Below are 22,589 nucleotides of genomic sequence, written 5' to 3'. Positions count from 1 at the left end.
AGCTCCATTTATCATAAGCAAAAAATTTCGACAAGACTGTACATATAACATATATGTATATTAAACATAGTAATGTACATAAATATCGTTTAATAAAGCTAACGGGTCAAGTACGACTATGTTATCTAATACATACGCATATTCAATATTGTGTCCAGGTTTTGGCTGTAAGAAAAAAAAACATAAATTAACAATGACTCATGTATACAACGTTATAAGCAAGAGTTGTGTATTCTTACCTTTATAATGCATATCCCGATGCATACTAGGGCAGGTTTTTCCAGGATACTGAAAATTAATTGCTTTTAAATATTTAAATCAATCAATTGTATAAATACGTGTTTCTGTTGTGGCGATATTAATTTAGAGTCATGAGTGATAAATAATAAAAAAGTCTTATTACTTTTTGGGGGTTTTTATGTAATAATGTATCTGATTAGATTGACGTCATACGCTAATAAGACAGTTCTTAATTTCTGCTTGATAGTTTAGTTCGTATGCGTAGATTTTCACGGAAGTAAATTTAGAAAATAATTTTAAGTTATAACTATTTTTAAATTAATTGGAAATTAAGAATATACGAATATAATTCGAATTTCAAAACGGTTTACCCGAATGTTGGCAACTTAACCTTAATACCCTTCATACGTTGGCTGTCCTTATGCACGCAATAAATTAGCGCGCGCAGTCGAAGTGAAAGGCTGCTGGTAATTAACAACTTTCTAAATTATTGAAACCAGAGCTGCATGAACTTTTTACGATGAAAATTTTACTGAAGGGCGGGTTGTTGGAAACATTTTCAGTAAAATATTAAAACAAGTAGGCTGACTGAGAGTATGAATTACAAGGGTTTATAAAGAGCAAACATATTAAAACTACATGCTCGTAATCAAGAGATGAAGGTATGATGAAGGTTCTTCATTTTTCTATTTTTATAATTCTTGCGCTTGGTATTTTCCAACTTATCGTTGTGAATATTCGCTTCGGGCATATTTTTTATTATTAAAAGAATATTGCAATAATTGTCTCAATTATTTCATAATTTTAGATTAATTTCTTCTTACATTGTAATAAGGGTCATATCTTACTCATATTATAAATGCAAATGTGTAGATGTATGGATGTTTGTTAGAGTATATCTCAAGAACGGCTTAACGGATCTCGATGAAATTTGGCATGGATGTTGAAAGTAGACTGGAAGAGCCCGTAGGTTACTTATTTAGCGTCTTTTAATTGCATGCGAACGGAGTCAGCGGGCTAGTTTGGAATAAATTAAATCAAAGTATCACCTTGCTCAAGTCGAAGTCAATATTAGTCCTGACAGCTCGATGGTGCAGAGGTTGCGGGGGGCGGAAGTTGTTGCCCAGCGGTGCCTTCGGATGACGAGCGTCGCCTTGCATTAGACGACGTAGTCCGTGTAACTGAAGTTAAATACTTAGTTAGAATGATTGTTATGTTAGGAAGAAAATCTGACACTGTGTCGCAGTACTGGCACAACACTAGCCTTACTAAAATGACGACGTTTATGTCCTCTCACTAATCATTCTGACACTGGACTTTATAACGAAAGCACGTCATTTGCGCCAAATGATTCTAACTAATATTGACTAAAAGTTATAATATAATATTTGTTTTTTTAGTTTTTCCTAATTTTTGAAACATTTTCAAATATCTTCGACCTTATTATAACTAAATATGGAATACTGATTACTTTAAATTATATTAACTATTCCAACGACTTTAATAAAACTTTAAAAAAATCACCGTAATTTGATACAGATCAGTAAATGTTAACGAAACTACGATTCCCGAAAAAAGTAATCGGTTTCCTATTGTTATTCCCAAAAGCGCGGGTAAATCATTGAATCTCAGGAACGATTTCAAGTAAATTGAAATTTCCTTCTTCCTTTAATGTAGTGTCGAGCGTTGTTCAGGTAAGGTCTGAGCGCCGCCGCCGAGCGCCCCCTGTCGGGATTAATGTTCCCGACACACGCGATACCCACTATCTCATTCGCTTCGCGCTTTTCCTTTATATCAAACAATTTGTTTGTAATTATAGTTTGTAATCAAAGTTGAAATAACTTTATCGGCTATTTGTAATTTAAATTTGTTTCATAGTAGCATTGAAATTGTATTTACTTAATTGTAAAGATTTGTATTACAAATGTGTACTGCTATGGGTGTTTTTAATTATTCGTTATTTTGAATATAATAGGGGAATGTTTCTCGGATATAGAAACATTTATTGAAACAATAATACAATTAAAATAAATAATGTAACTGAGAAAAAAAACTTTATCAGTGCTCTTTAGTAAGCTCTTGGGTCAACAGTCGAGGGCTCTTGGGTCCAGGTTGAGTACAATTCACATTCAGGACCATAAATTACATGACATACCTAAGAAGAAAAAAAAAATAATGTAACAAAATCTAGTGTTTTGTAGTAGAATATGTTAGTCAGTTATGAAACATCTTAACAAGAAATTAGAATTGTGAATGTATTAGTAATATATCGCGCTTCAGGCAAGAACCGCATGCCGTTCACTCAACTCCCCGCGAGATTGCAAGCAGTTTCCACTAGCACTTAATTTTCCCACCAACACAAACGGAAAACATAAACAATGATTTATAATAACAGCCATACAACGCTGTACTTTCAGTTTACTTTTAACACGTACATAATTCACGGCGGAGTCTTTGTCTAAAGGCGCGGGACGTGAGTTGTTTATTGTAGCGTGAGCGCAAATGAAAATGTTATTATAGCGCCCTCGACCACAGCTAGACTGTATAACAATCATTTGATGCACTATTTCGTTTATATTCTCATTCTTACTGCTCGTTTCTACTTTTATAAACATTTATAAACCAAAGCAAAATTTAATTTTTTTAACTATTTTGCACAGAAATATGTATATTGAAAGGTACATAATAATTTTTTAGATATATAATATATTATAGTGCGTAATGATGTGTTTTGTGTGTGTTGTTAATGTGCGCTTTTCTGCTTACGTATGTGTTGTTTTATTTATAGTTTTTACTACTTTTCTCTGAAGTGTTATTTATATTGTTTATGTTATGTATTTATTATATATATATCTTCTATAATATTATTACTTTGACTCTACTACACTACTCTCTAATTTAGGTTTAATTGAAGAACGTCTTGTATCTTTAAAGGCCAATGCAATTTTAATATGTAGTTTTATTCTAAACTGCCGTTGTATTCAGCTTTCCCTTTTCTTATTAAAGCATTTTTATGTAAAACAAGCTTAGATATTCTAAGAGCTATAAAGTGTTCCAAAAAATGTAAAGTTTCTACAGTACTTTATTTTAAGAGATACATTTACCGATAAAAATTGTTACTTTACTGTTTGAAGTCCACACAAAGTCGCAAGGGGATCACAAGCATGAGAATATTCTATAAATACGAATGCAAGATCTTTGTACAATGTTAAAAGATGTTTGTAACTTAATAACATAGAAACTTCTTTATTCTTATTAAATTAATTTTATCTTCAATAACTGTAGGAATATAGTTGTTATGTTTAATTATAATTTGACGTTATAATACCTGTTGTTTAGTGATGTATATTGGTTTATTAATAATGATCCAGGTAACGGTCTCGAAGCAGGCGGGCGCCGTCGTTGACCCGTCGTAGGTCATGTAGTAGTCCGTATCGGGTAACAGACCTCGTACTGATAGTCTGTTCACTGGCATCTCCGCACCTTTCATTAAAAAATTCTATCAATTTAAGTAACGTATAACCTCCTTCCACAATATTAGTTGATTTTAGTCCTCTTTCCCTTTTTTTCATAAAGAAAGTATGGGAAGGGATAGTGCATTTGACGGAGGAGGGGACGTATAGGAAAGGGAAATAGTCTTTTTCTACGCGTCCTTTCCTTCGTCAATTAAAGGAAGGCAACGCATCTGCAATCGCGTTTGTGTATAGCCAGCGTTCGGTTCGCTATTTCGGCGAATCAAGTGGCCGCTAACTCGTTTGCGGCTTTATAATATTTTTTTTAAAAGAAGTTGTATGTAGTTATCTGCAAAATAAAGTATATTGGTTATTTATTAGGTATATTGGTAAAAAAAAATTGTTGGTTCTCACCGCCATATTTGATATTTTCTAATTCTTCCGTCAATATTCTGAGTTCTGGATTCGATAGGTCTCCCAACTGAAAAAAACATTACAAACATGAAATAGTTAAACTAAGTAAATTGTAGTGTAACTTTATAAAGCTTACCACTAGATAACGATTATACAATAATGTCTCAAACTTTAATTAAGGAAAGTCGTAAAACGACCGAATAATTACTTTTCTTTTGAAGTTAAAAGTTAACGGCTGTCTTTATAGAGTTAACTCAGTGTAAACTAGACTTAATAACTGTGAGAAACTAATAGCTGGTTTCTGAAATCGTATAAAAGTATAAAATCTGGAACAGTAGTGAACTACCAATTTTTAATTTTATTTCTAAACTATATGTAAATGCCAAGATATTTTTAATCATCATCAAATGCACGAAATAATTGACGATATAAAATTTTTATTCTGTTTTATTAATACATTTTTAGACAGACAGCTCTTAATTTGAACTAATAGCTTCGCGAGCTCATCCAATGCCGCACAGAAAATTCCAATTTCCTTAATTAACTACCTTCAGTTTGGGTGAAGCTACAAAAAGGTGCGGCCTTGTTGATAACGCTTCGCCGATAACTGCGATCGTGTTAAAGCGCACTTCTATTTTTCGATAATCCATAACTTTGACGAGAATCACGCTCCTGCACTTTTATCACTAATTATTTTCAACCTCTATTGCGTGTTTCAACTCACTTTCACAAAATTAAAAAATCTGTCATAGTCTTTAACAACACAGACGTAACAATATGTTTTAAACGGAATTTTGGTCTCAGAAACCCTAGGTTACTGTCTCATAGACAAGTTACTTAACCAGTCCTCAGTTTAAATTTATTTCACTAAATCTGAGCAATAGTTGGGATTTAATAACTCAAGTGTGACGGTTCATAATTAAAGTTTGTTTAATAAAAGCTTTAATTATGAAATAAAATGTTCCTCGCAAATTAAAAAAAAAATCTTGATTTAATAAGAATGTCTATAAACCTTTTTTATTTAGAAGCGTATTTAAAATAAAAATAAAATGTTACTGACTTGCAACAGCAATGATATTGATACAATTCCTTGAGCTTTATGTAAAGCTTCCGAAAAGTTTGAGTAAAGCTGCGAGTTGAAACCGAAGATTTGTATCTGTAATCAGATAAGTTATTAAGTATTTTAACAATTTAAATAAAAAAATAACTTAATTTTACAAAAGATAAAGTGAAAACAATAATTTTAAAGGAAAACGAACCAGAGATATAAATTTACTGTCGAAATATGTACAAGAGGCTTGTCATATTCTCATAACTTGATTAATAACTTCAAAGACGCAATTTAAATGAATGTAAAAACATTGCGAAGTTAAAATATGCATTCATACAAAAACTAAAAAAAAATCAGAGATAAAACAGACGAATAAAATCGGATACACGGGAGGATAAGCACATGATTTTAGATTTAACGCGTTTGCGTAAGAATTTGTCACATAAATAAACAGGAGGCATGCTTGAGTTGGCTCGCAGCCGTTCCTCGGGATTACATTTGGGATTTGAACGTCTCCGAGAGGAAAGTGCGGCGCGACTGGGCGATGCGTGAACAAAACATATGTTACGAATTCTTTTGATAAACTCACGCAAGAAATCTCTGCTACGTCTTATTATTTGGAAAAGGAAAAAAGTATGTCATGTAATCATTTTAACATCGGTTGTAATCAATATTTTTTTATTAAGTATACTAATTATAATTTGCATAAATAAAAAAAAATATTCATACAATTTAAGCTACTATAATATTTATTTTATTTAAGTTAATATTTAAATTCATTATCATTTAACTCTCCAAAGTACCATATGTAGCTTACAGGCCCACTATTAATATTTAACTTTATCCAATCGTCAATAAATAATTCTTTATTATTTCCATAATGACAGATAATTGTAAACAAAATGTTTCCATTGTTACTAACAACAGACGATATGCTGTTGTACTGCTTTTGTGGTTTAATTGGTATGTAGTTACAATTAATATCACCTGAAATGTTTGTATTAGAAAGTGTCTGCAATCAATTAGTGCCGTCTGTCTCTCTGTTTACTGAACGAACTTCGGCGGAACTACAACAATGGATTATTCTGCGCTCAATACCGTTTAGTGTTGGCGCTTCTGTTTAAACTTGCTACAATTATATTAATCTGTTGTCACTAATTCGACAGAAAAATCTAATCTATATATTAATTATATTAAGCGATTTAAACAGACTGTCTAAGACATAACATTATTTTAAAAAAGTAATACAAAATTAGACAAAGTTCGAACAATATCGTAAAGAGATATTTAACTTATAACTGAGTACTTATTGCTTCTAATTTAATTTACCAATAAACAATAAAATATAATAAATGTTTTTCTACGAACGTGTATAAAGCGGTAATAAGAAAAAAACAGAAAATATGATATCGGCACTCACCTCGGCGGGAAATGAATATCCATTGATGGCATGCTCGGATCCGAATTGATCGTGAAGTCCATAATGAATATGTATCTCGTGAAATTGATACTTGTAGGAAAGCGGACCGCCCGTGATGTTTATGTGATGCCGCGTCTCGTTCTCCACAGTGAATATCACCGAGTGGCCCGTATTGCTTATGAGCCCGTTTATCTATCGACAGTTTTGGTTTGTTTATACCATTCTCTATTCATTTTTGCGTTTAATAAAATATTATAGTTTTATTTGAATGTACATATCCATAGTAATAAAGAATGTATTGCTATAATTTAAAGGATTATGAAGCTATTATTTTTTATTACAATAGGAGTTTACTTCTCACTAATCTTACTAATGAATGGAAGTTTTTTGAAGATTTCTAGATCGGCTGAATAGATTTTGATGAAATTTGGTGTAAATATAGAAAACAGACTGGAAGAACACACTGGTACATAGGATTTTTATTTTATTTCCGCGCAGACGGCGTCGCGCGCGACCCCTAGTTTTACACAAAGTAAAAATATTGTCAATACGAATAATAGAATGCTAATATAAGAAGTTCTTTTGGGAGGATTTATTCGGTGATTTCATCTACTGCACAAGTTCAAGAATAAATCTTACTAAAAAAAATTTGTTCTATCCGTGTGTCATTAATGCCAATATTTATTTGATTCTCAGTCCTTAAACACGTGGAAATAACTTATACTTACCCTGTGTTTATCTATGTGTAAAAAGCGAAGGTTGGGGTCGAAGAGTAACTTTTCCGGCTCGAGGTTCACGGGGGACTGGCGGCGGCCTTTGTTGCACAACGACCATTCCGGGTTGATCAAGCCCCAGAAAGCTGGTCCTAAAAGTTAATTTATGATTTAAATTATTCTTAAATATAAGGTTATTTAAATACGAAATGATGAACAAAATGTCATCTAAATCCACTGATTAAGTTATGTGTCTTGAACCAGTATACAGGGATGTAATAATGATTGCTCATTATTGTATCCCTGTGTGTGTGTGTGTGTGTTAAAAAAGGCAAACCGTAAGTTTTACCTTTTTTAACCTTTTTAATAAAGAATAACTTGGCACAATCAGTGGTAGTGCAGCGAAGGCAGTAAAGGCATTAGCGTCTGCAAGGTATTTCAATATGGCAGAAAACTGCGGCGTAAAAGTAGCCAAAGTACTTTGGATCGCGTTCATGGTTTTATTATTTATGACCTTGAAAATTGCATGAGTAAGCCAGCGCTGCGGTTACCGTCCCGCCTTCTTAATGGCCACGCGCTAAGTGAACGTTGCTTTAGACAATTCTATTATTGTTTTTTGGTAATTTGCGTCTACTACACTTATTTTTTTTTATGTGGCCAGTAATATTGTCTCTAAGTATGCCTACGTACGGATACCATCATCATTACTAGGTATATATCATAATCTATTTGAGAAAATGTTTGTTATTTAATTATTTTTAACTATTCATTTTTTCAAACTTTTTGAGTAGTGAGACATTATCATAAACTTATATAAAAAACGGCTAAAAACACTCACGTATGTTCGTCCAGTGCCGCCACCGGTTTGCATGTTTTTTACTATGTTTTATGCTTTTATTTCGTAAAAAACAAAAAAGAAAGTGTTGAAATCATTAGTGATTTAGACATTCGGTCACAATACATAACTTTTGCAACTTTTTCGCAACCAGTTAGACGTGAGTTAGGTACACAATGCTAACTTTTCGTACCCAAACTAATAATAAGGCTAACATTAGAGTTAAACCGGAAAACTTTTACTGCAACGTGTATTGCTTTCTGTATAAACTATTAGAACTTCATATGTTTAACATGCATTTGTAGGTATATCTTATATATAAAATTCTCGTGTCACAATTTTCGTTCCCATAATCCTCCGAAACGGCTTCACCGATTCTCTTGAAATTTTGTGAGCAGATTCTGTATGTCTGAGAATCGGCTACTATCTATTTTGTAATCCCGCGTAGACGGAGTCGCGGGCAACATCTAGTAACCTATATGAACTTCCGTTTTTTCAAAATGGCATAATTGAGGTACAGCTATATGCCATTTTGTACTTTAGTGATTTGAATACAATAACTAGAAATCTGTAATCGAAGAAATCTTATGTATTATATTCATACATTATAGAAATTACTATAGCGTATTTAATTGCGTACATAATATTTAATCGCACTAATGCTTCTAAGTTACGTAATTTAAAAATGAACAACATAAAATATTTAAAATTGCGATTTAAAAACAAATATTCAGATATTCAGTAAAATACTTTATTCGTTATAATATTATTTTATAAGTATTCCATAATATAATCTACGTTGGAACAAGTCCAATTTCCAACATAGGAAAGACAATTTAATACGATAACACACCTCACGAACTTGTGCGAAACGCAATATGAATGCAAGATAAATCGCCCGTATAAATTTCATGTCACGTAAACCGTCAAAATGTTATCGGCGCAGAGAAATTGATACTACTCACAATCAGAATATTCACGGAGGGATTGAGATAGGTCAATAACCTCCGATTCCAATGCTTTGTACCAAAAACTCCAGGTCAAAACACACACAACGCATTAAAATAGTTTTGTTATGGCAAGATTTTTTGGTAATTGTAATTTTCTGTTATTCTATAATATTTAACAATTTGCACTATTGTGTAAATACGAGTCGAGTACTCACCTGAAATCCCGTCGTAGGTCCACCATTCCTCCCAGCTGACGCCGCTCACGGCTGCAATCAAATTCCATCTAATTAAGTCTGCACAATTGTTATTAGGACCAAAATATGCCGCCGTGAATCTCAAGTTACGAGTACATAATACATAACATGAATTAATGATATAATACTTTTATATATAAATATAAGTACCTAACTATTGTTTTACTTTACATAAAATTATATTGTCCAATATTAACAAATAATAAATTTAGTTTACGCTGGGTTCAGATAAAGTTTCTTAATTTACGGAACGCAAATGAGACGAAGAGATGTCTATTGACTAATTAGTAGATTGTAATTATTTGAATAAATGTAAATTTAAATTACTTAGATATTCATTATTACTGTCTAACGATATTTTTCCCCACGTATGAACCGCTTATTCATTTTTTTTGTAGTTTTTACTTAGTCTCCTTTATAATCTTTGACAAATAAAATTAAAGGTTAACCACGACCGTAACAGATTTGCGTGAGATTAAATTTTCTTATTAGACCTTCCTAAAGTACTCTTAATTAAGATTATGAAATTATGATACCCATAATATTTTGGAGCAATTAATTCGAAAATACTCGCCGAAGCAAATTCTTACTCCTTAATTATTTATGAAGTAAATTTTCTTGTCATAAGATATTCCACTCTTTTAAGGAATGCCGGTAAATAAATATTTTATAATTGTGAAATTTTACCTGTAAAAGGTCCTTATAACTACGCAATTAAAATTAAAATTAACTTAACATAAAAGATCCACCAAAAAAAAATCTCATTTTTTTTGAAAATTTTTAGTCAATCGTGACAAGATCTATAGTCCTTTTAAAGATTGATCAGAGATATAAATACCTAAGTCGTTATTGGACCGTCTCGTAAAGAACTTACTATAGAAATGATCCTATGAAGTAAAGTTTGTTATTGGACTGTGAAACAAATTCAATCTTGAATGATTCAAATTTATAGCTACAATCGCATGACGTAAATTCTTTTTATATGAGTATTTAACATAGAATAAGTACTAAGTATTTAGCGTAGTACTAACTGCTAATTTGTGTGAGCTAAAGAGACTAGAAGCTAGTAGCAGTTTTTATCAGTGTCTGTATTTTATGGTTACTTCTGTAAGTTTACATATTTTACGATTTATTTCCATTGTTAAAATCAATCAATACATTCGATAACACGAAATTGAAAAAAAAAACAGCAACACTAATACATATTCAGAAATGTACAGTTGAAATGTATACCAATCTCGAAACTTACTCGATACGTTGCTGATTTATGTTTTTAATTTAAATTTTTGCATTCGCTGGGCGAAGTTCGCCACGGACGCGCCGCTTGCATCGCAAATGTGTGTCGCAGTGAGATCGTTGCCGGTCCTGACTCAATACAGGCCGACTGAGCTGTCGACTTTTAATCTCTTAATGCTACTCAACAAACTTCCACCTACTGTAATACCCTTCTATTCGGAGTATACCATTTCGTTGGCAGACAGCTTTACACAATGTATACGACTTCTACAATGTTATTATACGATGATAGTTTTTGTCTAAAACTTAAGACTACTAAATTAATTTAAAAAGCAAATCAGTTGTTGGAATGTATGTGACGATAAAAAAAATCAAATCACAAATAACCATATTAAATTCATTTCATACAAGCATTTGCCCGCAACTTGATCAGCGTGGAATTAAAAAATCTTAAGTAGAGTTTAAATACATATCGTACGTTCCCAAACAGTGTAAGATTTTATAAATCGGTTCAATAGTTTTGATGCCTATTCAATGCAAATAATCAAATCTTTCAATTTAGATTATTTAATTTAATTGACTAACTCTATAATGATGCGATACAACATAATTTATATAAAATAATGATACGATGTAACATTAACTAAGCTTACGAGACTCCGGACAGTATGTTAGGTAGAATTTAGTGTAGCTTAAAGCAACTTTACCGATGTTACAGCACCTGAGACTATGAGTTCATCATTATATCAAATATTTCAGTTCATTATAGTTTTAACATGCTTATATTTAGTTGCTATAATTAAATATTATTATTTTTACATCAAGAACGGTGACACAGATGGTAAGCGCTTGACCGGACTGGCTTTATTTTATTTACAATTGAATGTTGTGAATTTTGATTAATTTGTTGCTGTGTAACAAATCGTTAATAAATCTTAAGAGAAGGATTCTCGTGATACTTCACCCAATGCAAGGGAACTGATCACTACTTAAAAAAACCTAGTACTTATAAAGAAATAAATTATTTTCCATATAATTTTGGTTGAGGCATGTTCCATGTGTCTCAAATAGTTTTGTAGTCATCTGTGTTGTTGAATCTTTTGTTGCTTATAGCGGCATGCATACTGAAATATAAGATTGAATTCTTATGCATTGTTGCATTTTGCAGACGGCATTTCTACGTGACGCAAGTGCTCGCTCGCTGCCAGTCAGCATCTGGTTCACTCTTAACTCTACACTGACTTTAAAAGACACCGCTTGCCTTGGGAAAGTAAAGTTATAATATTACAAATCTAAGATTTTCAAAGAACTACAGTAATGAATTCAAAATCAAGTTACTGAAGGCACTTTGATTGTTAATATTTGTATAGTCGAAGTATAAATAATAAAACAATATATCAAAGGTATATTGATGTCGGAATCAAATGTTGAAAACGTGGGCAATTCGCAGCGGACGACTCTACAAAGAGCTTCAACCATGCATCGGAAATGAATCAGTTTCCGTTTTGTGTATGGCAAAAGATACATCTCCATCTACGTTGATGTTCTAAATTAAACTTTAAGTTAAGCGCGATACCGTTGAATTTTGATTGACATAACTGAACTCAGACTAGTTGAAGTATCTGGTACACGTTTAAGTTCACACATTTGAAATTCATAGTTTAAGTTTGCGAAATTTTAAGAATATAAAATAACTTTTATTTTAATTAAGAAACTACAGTAAAAGAGATGCGGCAGCAGACATCGTCTGATTTTAAAGGTTCAATACGAGACGAGTTTAACAAAGGAATGGTAATGTCATTGATGTATGAAATGAATAAATAAAATCACGCGGAAAATAGGCAATTTCACGGTGCATTGGGCATCCTTTGCGTGGCAAGTGCAAGACTGCAGAGCAATCGTCTCTCAACGCCCGCATCATGTAATCTTAACCGAGGCGTATATTCTGTACCTTTTTCTACCAGTGTTTTAAGTTTAAATGTCTATCTTAATAATAAGTTTGAGGTCCTGTAAATGAGTGTCCTGCAAACTGTCCACTAATGATTGTTTAGTTAAACAATAGTATTGAAATCCCAGTAAGGTAAATTAGGATAATGACGAATTTCTATCTTTTTTGGTATCAGGGGGAAATTGTCAAAAAATAGTCTTCTGAGGGACAGATAGTATATGACACTAAAAACCTCTTGGTGGTCTAATGCAGTTCAATAGATTCCCGGGATCTCCAAAGCAACTGGGACTTATAACTCCCTAAGATATATTTTAGTGTCTCGTTATAATTTTAGAACTATAGTAGTGTATTTTTTATTCTTGGTAACAAAAATGGAAGTGAATGTGGTTGTGCGCTTATGAGAACAATATTTTGGGGCCGTATATTGATGTAAGTGTGTTAGGTATTCATGCCGTAGAGCGCACCGGGCGGCGAGCGGCGCCGGTGAACTCCTACCTATGCAAATTTTACAATATTGCATTTGCTCGCCTCCAAGTATTTGTTGTTGCGATGATGCTAATGGATTTTCCTTTGTCTTTATGAAATTGAATGTAATCTTTACAGTGTTTTCAAATTTTTACAATTTGAGCTTATATTTTGGAAGGAGATAAACATTTGAATTCCAATTCTATGTTACAAAATATTTCTAGTTTAACTTTAAAAATAAATAGATACGCTGCTACATTTGTATTGCCTTGTACTGCTGTAATAAGTAAGTAGATTTAAGCCAAATGATTTTAGATATAGATATCAGTAAATTCTTTGTTTTAAGAAAAGTTTTACAATGTTGAAACTTATATTTTTAATGAAGCTCTTTGTGTAACGGCAGTGAAACTTTCTTGTAATAGAATTTTTCATGTAAAAATCTGTGCAAGGAATATTATTTCGTTCAAATTATAATTCAAATTTTAGTGCGGAGACAATATACACAGGGCGAAGTTAAATTAAAGTCGTATGCGGATTTGGCGGCGGCTCGCTTGAGCTTAAGGCCGGCCGCGCCACCTGTGCCCGTCGCTCCGTACTACGCCGAGCTCGCAACACACCACTGAAAACACAATTTGCGGTGCGCCTTTTGTGACTACTGTTTACTTTTATGCAATTTGTTTTTCAACTTTGTGCGCATTGCTTATATTCTAGTTTTCTAATTCGCCCGCTACTCTCTCTGTAATCATTTTTCTTTGGAATTTCAATTACGTCGTCATTGTTATTGGGATACACTTATCTTTAAAATATTTGTAAACCATATTGAAAAACACATACATAAGATTAAATTTAATTTAGAAACTATTGTTTTAGTTAATGGCAAAGATTATTTTTTAGTTGAATTTTACTTCCAAACCTTTATAAAGTTAATAACTAATGGCTAACTGCTTACTAAACATCTTTAATCCTTTAGATGATTTCTAAAAAAAAAACTGATAAAAAGGAAAGCTGTATGATTCTTTTCGATTAAGTTGACATCGTGTATCATAGAAACAGGAAAAGTTTGTAAAGAAATAACTTTGTTAGCGATGTTGACGCAAGGAATTTCCGCGGCGTTGTCTTTGATTTAAAAGGTGTGCAAATAAAGTAGTATAAAACAATGGAAGGAGAGTAAACAAGGTCATAAAGCACGTCACAAGAAAGAGCCTATATATAATCAGCTTAGTGATAAATTGGTAAACAGCACGCGAACGACACAGCTGCTTCCGCCGACAGTTTCATCGCTTACTTTCCGTACTGTCTTATTACAAAGAAACGTACTAACAATTGGTGTTATTTGAAGTTCCAACATATTAACGAGTACTAGAAACGAATCTTACATTGTTTATTCAAAGCTTAAAACCATTATGTCAACGATATTATGTTATTTTGTACGTTATAATCATCATACCTTTGCCTACGTAGGTTCGGTATACTCTTCCATACATTTTCCACAACCATCATAATATCTGAATTTATATCTGAAACGTACCCTCTTTCACACATCTATAAATTGTGTTCCTTTACTAGTCTAAAATGTCATCTGCTTATTAGTGCATAATAATATACGGTCTTACCTGAGAAGGAAAGTAAAATCTGTATTAAGGTAGTAATAATAACCGCTTCAAGGTAGCTATGCATTGTCTACGAAACTTTATCTCTCATATCCGACATTGGACATTTTTGTTGCATTTACAAGCTACATAGTATTTTAATTTGTATGTCAAAAATCACTGATAATTCAAAATTAAGTCGGCCATTTTCTTCTTTTTTCTTCGATTCGATTTCGATGATTGTTTAAGTAATGTTAAAGTTATTGTAACCTGAAACAAAAAGAAGGCAAGTTAAAATATTTTTTTATCACATATTAAGCTTTTACAGTTTTATAGTATTCAAAATAAATGTTTTATTTTGTTACAATATTTTAATACTATTTTATACTATTTTTCTGTATTTTGCAACTACATTATCAATCTTTTATTAGCTTTTGTATGTGTATTGTCAAGTATACTGCATTACATAAGTGTGTTCTAAGATTTGTGCAAGATTTCCCAATGGATGCGACTGCGTTCACTTTAAAGCGCCTTTGTTCGCCAGTGTACATTCCGCAGGAATATTCTGGACTTATATTTTTTATAAATTAATTAAATGTGTACACTTATGCTATTAAATTTATTTTAAATAATAATAAAATATGTGTAGTTCTATGTTAAATCTCTAATTAATACGATACATAAGTTTTCTATAAAATAACTGCAATTTCATCGAACATTGAGTTAGATATTGTACGTGGAGTTATGTACAGTAATTAGTCACCCATCCGACATATGCAATTACAGTTAAATTATGTGGTAATATAATTATACTATATTGTCCTAGTACATATTATACTGAACAACTGACAGATGTGTTTTAATCGATACAAATTATATGAACAAATTTGGAGTGCAATTTATAAGAGCAATATATCTTCTAAAAAATGTTGCTAACATCTTATTAATATTATAAATGCAATTGTTTCAGTGGATGGATAGATGAATGGATGGATATTTATTAGAAAGTTAGAAAACCGCTCAACGGATCTCAATGAAATTTAATATAAATGAAGAACATAGTCTAGTCTACTTATTAAGTTTTTTCGACTCCCTATTTTTGGCTACTTATTAAGTTAAGATGGAGTCAGGAGTGACATCTAGTAATAAGTACATTACACTTCATATATATGTTAAGTGTATTTTATCCTTTTATAGACAAAAACTTTATGATTTTGTAAAAAAATTAAACGGTAAAGTTGTTACAAAAGAGTCTTTAATTAATTTAAAGAAGAAAAATTATTCTTATTATACCCAATTTAAGATCAATCAAGATCTGTTTGTCGTATGGTATTGTAAATATAACACAACATGAGTTATTACTGAACTTTTAAACGTTTATAAGTATGAAATATCAGTCTAAAAGAAGCTAAACATGTTATGATACACTTTTTTCTAGTAATACATTTAAATAAAAAAATTGTTACAAAGCTGAGAATATGAACCGTTATTTTTTTAAAATTAGTATTTGAATAACTATTGACCTAATTTATGTTGTAATCTCACCGTTAATTGATCCTATTTTTTTACATTATTCCTAGGAAAAAACTAGGTATTCCATCGCTATATTTTTGTCCTACTTTTTTTTTTAAATTATAAAATACACGACGTAATGGAACGTTCGCTGTTCAAATTTACTGTTTTTTTGTTTAAATTCGTTCGCTTCTGTTTACCAAACAAAAGAGGATTTAAAACATTTTATTCATTGATTTTAAACATAGTTCTTTTTATAGTAAGTAGGAATATTATTTGAATTATAAAATAACTATAGAATACTAAGTTATAAACGTATGGCTAACATGGTAATTTGTTATTTCCCAAGAATACTTTTAATAGAAATGTATGATTGTCTTCTTAATCTTCATAAAATAAAAAAATATATTGTATCGTTTTCAATACTAAGCAGGTAGTTTTCTGGAAGTAATATAGGGAATAACGGATTGCAGATACATTTTTTATCTTAAGATAGTAAGAAAATTAATTTAAAATATATATAGGCACGGAATATTTTAAAGCTGTCGGTACGCCAGCTATATGTTTCAAATGTAGTAAACCTTAAATCATGTATCGTCATGAACATCTCCGCTAATATTTATCGACGGCGATAACCCGAGGGTCCTGCTTGCCTTCACAAACTTGCTGATAATGTAAATTTGATAGGTAGCGGCGTGTTCTATAACACTTGAATGTCGGGTCCCAGGTTTGTTCGCCTCATCGTATAAATAAGCGTGAAGTAGTGCGGTAACACGCAAACTGGTCGTTAACCCTGCTACATGCCGTTCTAATGGAGAGGTGAGGGTGTCAGCGCAACCGCAACTAAACCGCTACAACGTCGCCCGTCAACCAGCGATTCTAATTAACGCACCTTGCTGTTGTTCAATACCCAGATACGGTAAATTCCTTGACATCAACTTTATTATATTCACTTAGGTGGCTGATTAAATCGGCATTAAGTGAAGGATGGAACATTTTTAAATTGCTTAAAATTAATTGTTCAGGAATTGGGCTGATTGGATTTGTATGTTAACATTTTGCTTTAATTGGTATTTGTCTTAATCTGTTTATGACTCTATATTTATTATTAATAACATATTAATCGTTGTTTACTTATGATTCTGTTATGTACCGAAATTGTTCAAAAAAGAATGTGTAATTAAACATTTTACTGTAAAATGGATATTGAAAATTCCTCATGAAACTTATATTCTCATTAAAATGCTTAAAGCAGAATTTCTTATTTTGAAGAGTAAACTGTGCAGCGCCTAGGAAATACAGCAGCACAGAGCCGGCACTCGCTTTCGACCAAGCCGCATTGTTAAATATACACGAATACTGCGAACACAAACGCAAACAAAACCTCTTGGAATAATTTTCATTAAGCATTACGGAAAATCATAATATCTCGTTTCCGATAGCAATGGAATACGTCAATAGCTTTATTTAAAAAAAATGAATGGAACGGAATCCGCGTCGGGTATGTCAGGGAAATATTTTGAAAAGGTCTGCTTTTTCAAAGCCACGTCGTCGTCGTATTGAATGCGTTTTAATGAAAAAACATGCGCCGATTCGCAACAGTCAAGGGAATTAAAGCCTCCGCCCGGAGCTCGCGATTCCAAATGCATCGCTTGGTATTTTCATTTTGTCCGAAATAATGTTTCCATTGGAAATTTCGAGGCACTTATCACTTTGTGAGTTATTATTTTAATTCGTTTGAATAAATTTCTTCGATTTTTTTACATTCTCGTTATAGACGGTTTTGAGAATTATTAAATTAAAGTAACTTCACATTTTACGAAGAAACTAATGAGAATTAACACCTCTATAAACCAGAGGGATAGACAGAGATTATTAAATTACATTTTGCACGCATCTATTATATTTGCGCTTTTTAATTACTGTATTAATTTTATACTTAGGCTAGCTGCCGCCCGTGACTCCGTCCGCGTGTTTGTCCAAAAAATTAAAAATAAAATTTTAGGGGTGGGACTACCTTTATCATTAAGGGGTATGAAAAGTAGATGTTGGCCGATTCTCAGACCTACTCAATATGCTCACAAAATTTCATGAGAATCGGTCAAGCCGTTTCGTAGGATTATGGGAACGAAATTGTGACACGAGGATTTTATATATAAGATTCTTGACAAATCATGCTGATATTCTGTGTTTATGCAATTTTGAATAATAAATATTTATTTGAATGATGTAAATATCCAATTTCGTAAAATAGTGAAGTGTATAATTTCTTAACTTACTTTATCAGACAAATTCTTACTTTATTCTATGTATTTCTGCAATTTCAGTAAAAGTTTTTTGCTATATTTGTTACATAAACAGAATAAGATATAAAGAAACTATTTTTGCAATTTTAGTTAAGTATCAAAAAAAAAAACTAAATAGACGTGGTCTAAAATGTATAATTATGAATGATTGTAATTATTAGTTACCTGTCCGATGCTAAATATAAACTGTAAGTTATAAAAAGTATAAAATAATTTACATTAATCTATATCTAAAAAAAAATATATATGTATGCATTTATGTTCCCTTAATTTATGTAAATCACAAGCCTACTTTTTTAAGGTTATTTTATAAGATTGTTTAAAATATAATATATAATTCAGATTGTCGTTGCGATCTCCATTGCGTCTAGTTTATTTTTAAACAATTAGTACACTTAGCACTTAACTTAGAAATAATTTACGCTTGTTCGTTAAAGTTAGGATCCTAATTTAGTAGATACAATAGTAATTGTAGTGATTAAGGAGACCGCAATATAACATAGTTCCACAATAAATTATTTAGAACGTATTATACGTACTAGATTACTTAGTAACTATTTAGTTATTTTTTCACTCAGTTATTATCATATTTCTTTTTTCTGCCTTCGAAAAAAGTTAACGTACAGTTAACTTATCAATACTTTTGGCCCATTATAATGTCTTTTTGAAATTTTAAATTAATTCATTAAAAACAATAATAAAAATTAAATTGCACGTACCAGTTTTAAAGTTGTTGAGAATACGCCGATGATAATTGATGTTAACACTAAAACTATAGTTCTTTACAATAAATCACCAGTTACTTTAACTTAAGTTAAGGCGACGTGTTTGGTTACGACAACGCAAAAAGTTCCCGCCACGTAGCACACGACAGAGTTCAACGTGTAGTCCACTCGCAAGCGAATGCGCGAAGCAACTGAAGGCATGTTATACTGGATACCGTATTCAACGTATTTCCACCAGCCTACCTTTCAAGTTTCCCACGCATTGTTGCACATAAATTGTTAATGTACCAAGATGTTGATTTTGCAATGACAACTTTACGATTAGGTTCTGTAAGGTGTGTTTTGCATTGAAAACAATTGTATTTACTACTTTCCTAAATGGAAGTTATCCTAAGGTATTCCGATATGATGCAAAAAGGATGTAAGTTGATTAAAACTTCTTCTAATTTTGTATCTTTTTACGAGGGAATACGGTTTAAAATTGAAAGTAAGTTGACGCTACGATGGTGTACTTAAACTGAAAACTGGCTTGAGTTTTTCTGTGTTAGAAGGAGATAAATATAGGTTCAAGTAGCTAAGGGTACGGCCTACACAAATTTTGTAGTGGGGATGATCTTAAATTCGCTTTAAGAATAAGTGTAAGACAGAATAAAAAAACGCATTTTCAAAGCTCATCGCTTTGGAATTTTTCTTTTACTCACAAATATTGTTCAATTTAAAGCTGTGGATACGCACACCAAAAGAAATAAAACACTTATTAAACGTAACTGCATAGAAACTCATTCATAAAACATGTGATGCAGTCTCTCAAAGGACCGAACTCAAAGCGAAATGTAGTTTATTTTGTTAAAGAAGAAAGCCTGTGTAGAACGAAGAAAACGCCACATGTCAGACCATGAATAAAACAGGAGCTATGTTTCAGACTTTTAAAAGTTTTACCAATATTTTTCTACGTAAAACATTTATATTTTTTACATTGTATATTTATTACACATGTTTGCTTTATTTTCCAGTAGTATAAATGTTATCTTTCTAATGTTAAAACAAAATCATTTGTAGCTGATAATTTAAAACCTTTGAAATAAACGTCTCTTAAAAATTTCACTTAACAGACAAAATTTTACATTAAACAAAAATTTATTTAGCCATACTAAGAACGAATGCAATAACTTTAGTCCTGTTATCTTTAAAAGAATTAACAGTCGTAAGGTATATGTTAACAGATATGAATGTATATAATCTGTCATTCTATACAATGCCTAGGTAACTTCTTTAAATAAGCTTTTAAACATTATTATATACATTTCCTAGGAATTGTCCATAATTCCTAAGTTTTTCTAAGTACAATATAAATAAGGCGGTTTAGCTTAAGTTTCATAAATACATAATATAGAGTCCTCTATTAACATGATTTGAAACTAGTAGCAATTTGACGTTGGTCAATAGCTGTAATAACTTTCCTCTTAATCGTCTTTAATGTGTTCTGAAATAATATAGTAAAGCAATTTATGACTCGGTTGCTTGTCCCTAAATTTGAGCAATAAATTATGGTTTACTTTGTCGTTTATGAGGGCTGCTGTAGACATAACCCTGTGCGGAACATGTGTAACAGATTGCGGCAATAAGGGAAATTGTCTTTTTTATGGACGCTTGCCGACAACCTTAAGTATCCAGCGGAGGAACAAGGTGTTACCGCTCGAGTCACGCACTCATTTTCCTCTCATTTTCTTCCAGATTGATGTATGAATAATTTTGTGGAAGAAATGATTAACAAAACCTATGTACAACACCTCTATAAAATTTTATAAATCTAAAATGTATTCACAAATTATGTTATTCTATTGTACAAATTATTTAAAGAGTCAGATATTTAATGTGTTTATTTACTTCGGTTGTTTTAACCAGTCATCAGTACGGCTAAGTGCAGTTGTGTTTTTGTACTTTGGTCTACCGATCAAAATTCATAACGTTTTAATGAAATGATTTTCAGTAATAATTACTTTTAACAAAATAAGATATCATCTCAAGTAAGAACGTGGAGTATAATAACTATAATATTTTTATAATAAAAATTTTCTAATAACGGTTTCCTTTTTTTTTCTTTTTTAAAAACCACAAGAGTATCCATCCATTCACGTAACTAGTTCCACTTTGAAATTATTGCCTTTGCGGCCGTTTGTCTTCTCTACCTGAGAGGTGTCCAGTGTGAACTGAATCCTGAAGTTAATTTCACGGGGAATTTCTTCCAGTGTAAGAAAGCGAATTTATTTTAAAGCACTCCTGTGCGAAATAGAATTAATACGTCTATTCTTGTGACAAGATATATTAATTTCATTAGACTTTATAATATTGTTTTTAATTAAAAAGGAAAAATATGAAATAATTAAGTATATTGATGATAATAAAAGGACACTACTACAATGTATTACATCCACTTCATTTGCTTATAGATTTAAAGGATAAGTACTTTGAAGGGAGTCGCTAGTAGGTAAATATACGTGTTTTTTTTTTATGTTAAAACCATATTGATCTACGCTAATAAATAAATCAAATATAATTTCGACACACAATACATATAACATGTATTTTCAACATTTCCCGACATTATCTCTCTAAACGTTTGCCGCTTTTACGAAACTTGCACGCCATTATTTTCTTGACATATTTCACAATAGCAGAACACTAAAGCAACATTTTATCTAAAGCAGAATTCTTGTTGCATCTTCGTAAAAAGTTTTTAATAAAAAATCACCTGTTGTGGCATTTTATTAGAAAAGTGGAATCTGGATGAATTGTGTTCTCTAAAGCATGTAATATATTGAATACGGTTTGTAAAATGTAGTATGTTATGTGTGAAATTGAAAATAATCTGTTATATAATATTTGTTTACATTTGTAATTATCTACATAATACAGGTATACTTTAAAATTTTTGAATACTTCCAATACCTAAACACAATAGTATTATTTAAGAATACAATTTCCTCAAGTCAATCACAAGGGGGTGATGAAGTCGCAGCTATTGTCGGTAGTCAGTTAAATAGACGTTTAATTTAACTTTGTAAGTAAAATCAGATGAGTAAATATTTTTGACTGTTAAAATATTGTTTTTATCCGATTAGAAAAAGGGTATTTCTCGCATAATGGAAATTGAACTATGACAGCACTAAACAACTTGATTGTTGCTCGATTTAAATAAGTGCGCTGTCATTCGATTCGTAGTTCCTCGAGTTCGTAGCCTTGTAGCTTCTTCGTATTTTTTCGTAGCATTTCGTAGTTTCGAACATTGTTCCTAGCCATTTCGTAGCAATGTAATTTTTCGTAGCATTGTAGTAACTTCGTAGTTTCACCATCAGTCGTGCCTACAGAGGGCCTCTTACGACACTGACCTTATTATCGTCATGGACAAAATATGTTAAGAATATGAGCTTTGTTGAATTACGTAACGAATGATTGAAAATATTAACAAAAATATTCAT

General features: G+C 31.6%; 1 protein-coding gene and 1 long non-coding RNA gene across 2 annotated transcripts in view; one reads left to right on the top strand and one right to left on the bottom strand.

Annotated features, from left to right (window-relative positions):
- The window catches only part of LOC106123534 (uncharacterized), a 147,807-nt gene that overhangs the window by 42,887 nt on the left and 82,331 nt on the right, over nt 1-22,589 (top strand). The gene's annotated exons all lie outside the window — the stretch shown is intronic.
- LOC106123533 (Carbonic anhydrase-related protein B) lies at nt 10-19,261 on the bottom strand. Its single transcript, XM_013319926.1, has 11 exons — nt 19,105-19,261; nt 14,592-14,837; nt 9,291-9,341; nt 7,306-7,442; nt 6,578-6,769; nt 5,167-5,262; nt 4,107-4,173; nt 3,569-3,723; nt 1,290-1,421; nt 240-288; nt 10-165 (listed from the first exon to the last, which is right to left on the bottom strand). Exons 2-11 carry the CDS (start codon nt 14,653-14,655, stop codon nt 143-145), a joined length of 966 nt encoding a protein of 321 aa, XP_013175380.1. The 5' UTR covers nt 14,656-14,837; nt 19,105-19,261; the 3' UTR covers nt 10-142.

Source organism: Papilio xuthus, unplaced genomic scaffold, assembly GCF_000836235.2.
Source record: "Papilio xuthus unplaced genomic scaffold, Pxut_1.1 DF826115.1, whole genome shotgun sequence".
Classification (NCBI taxonomy): Eukaryota; Metazoa; Arthropoda; class Insecta; order Lepidoptera; family Papilionidae; genus Papilio; species Papilio xuthus.
Note: the sequence above shows the minus strand (reverse complement) of the source record. Positions and strands in the feature narration are given on the sequence as shown.

Coding starts and splice junctions, on each gene's coding strand:
- LOC106123533 (XM_013319926.1), bottom strand. CDS start 14,655: ATGCATAGCTACCTTGAAGCGGTTATTATTACTACCTTAATACAGATT. Junction 9,342..14,591: donor GATTTTACTTTCCTTCTCAG/GTAAGACCGTAT, acceptor ATTTGATTGCAG/CCGTGAGCGGCGTCAGCTGG. Junction 289..1,289: donor TTGACTTCGACTTGAGCAAG/GTGATACTTTGA, acceptor ATTAATTTTCAG/TATCCTGGAAAAACCTGCCC.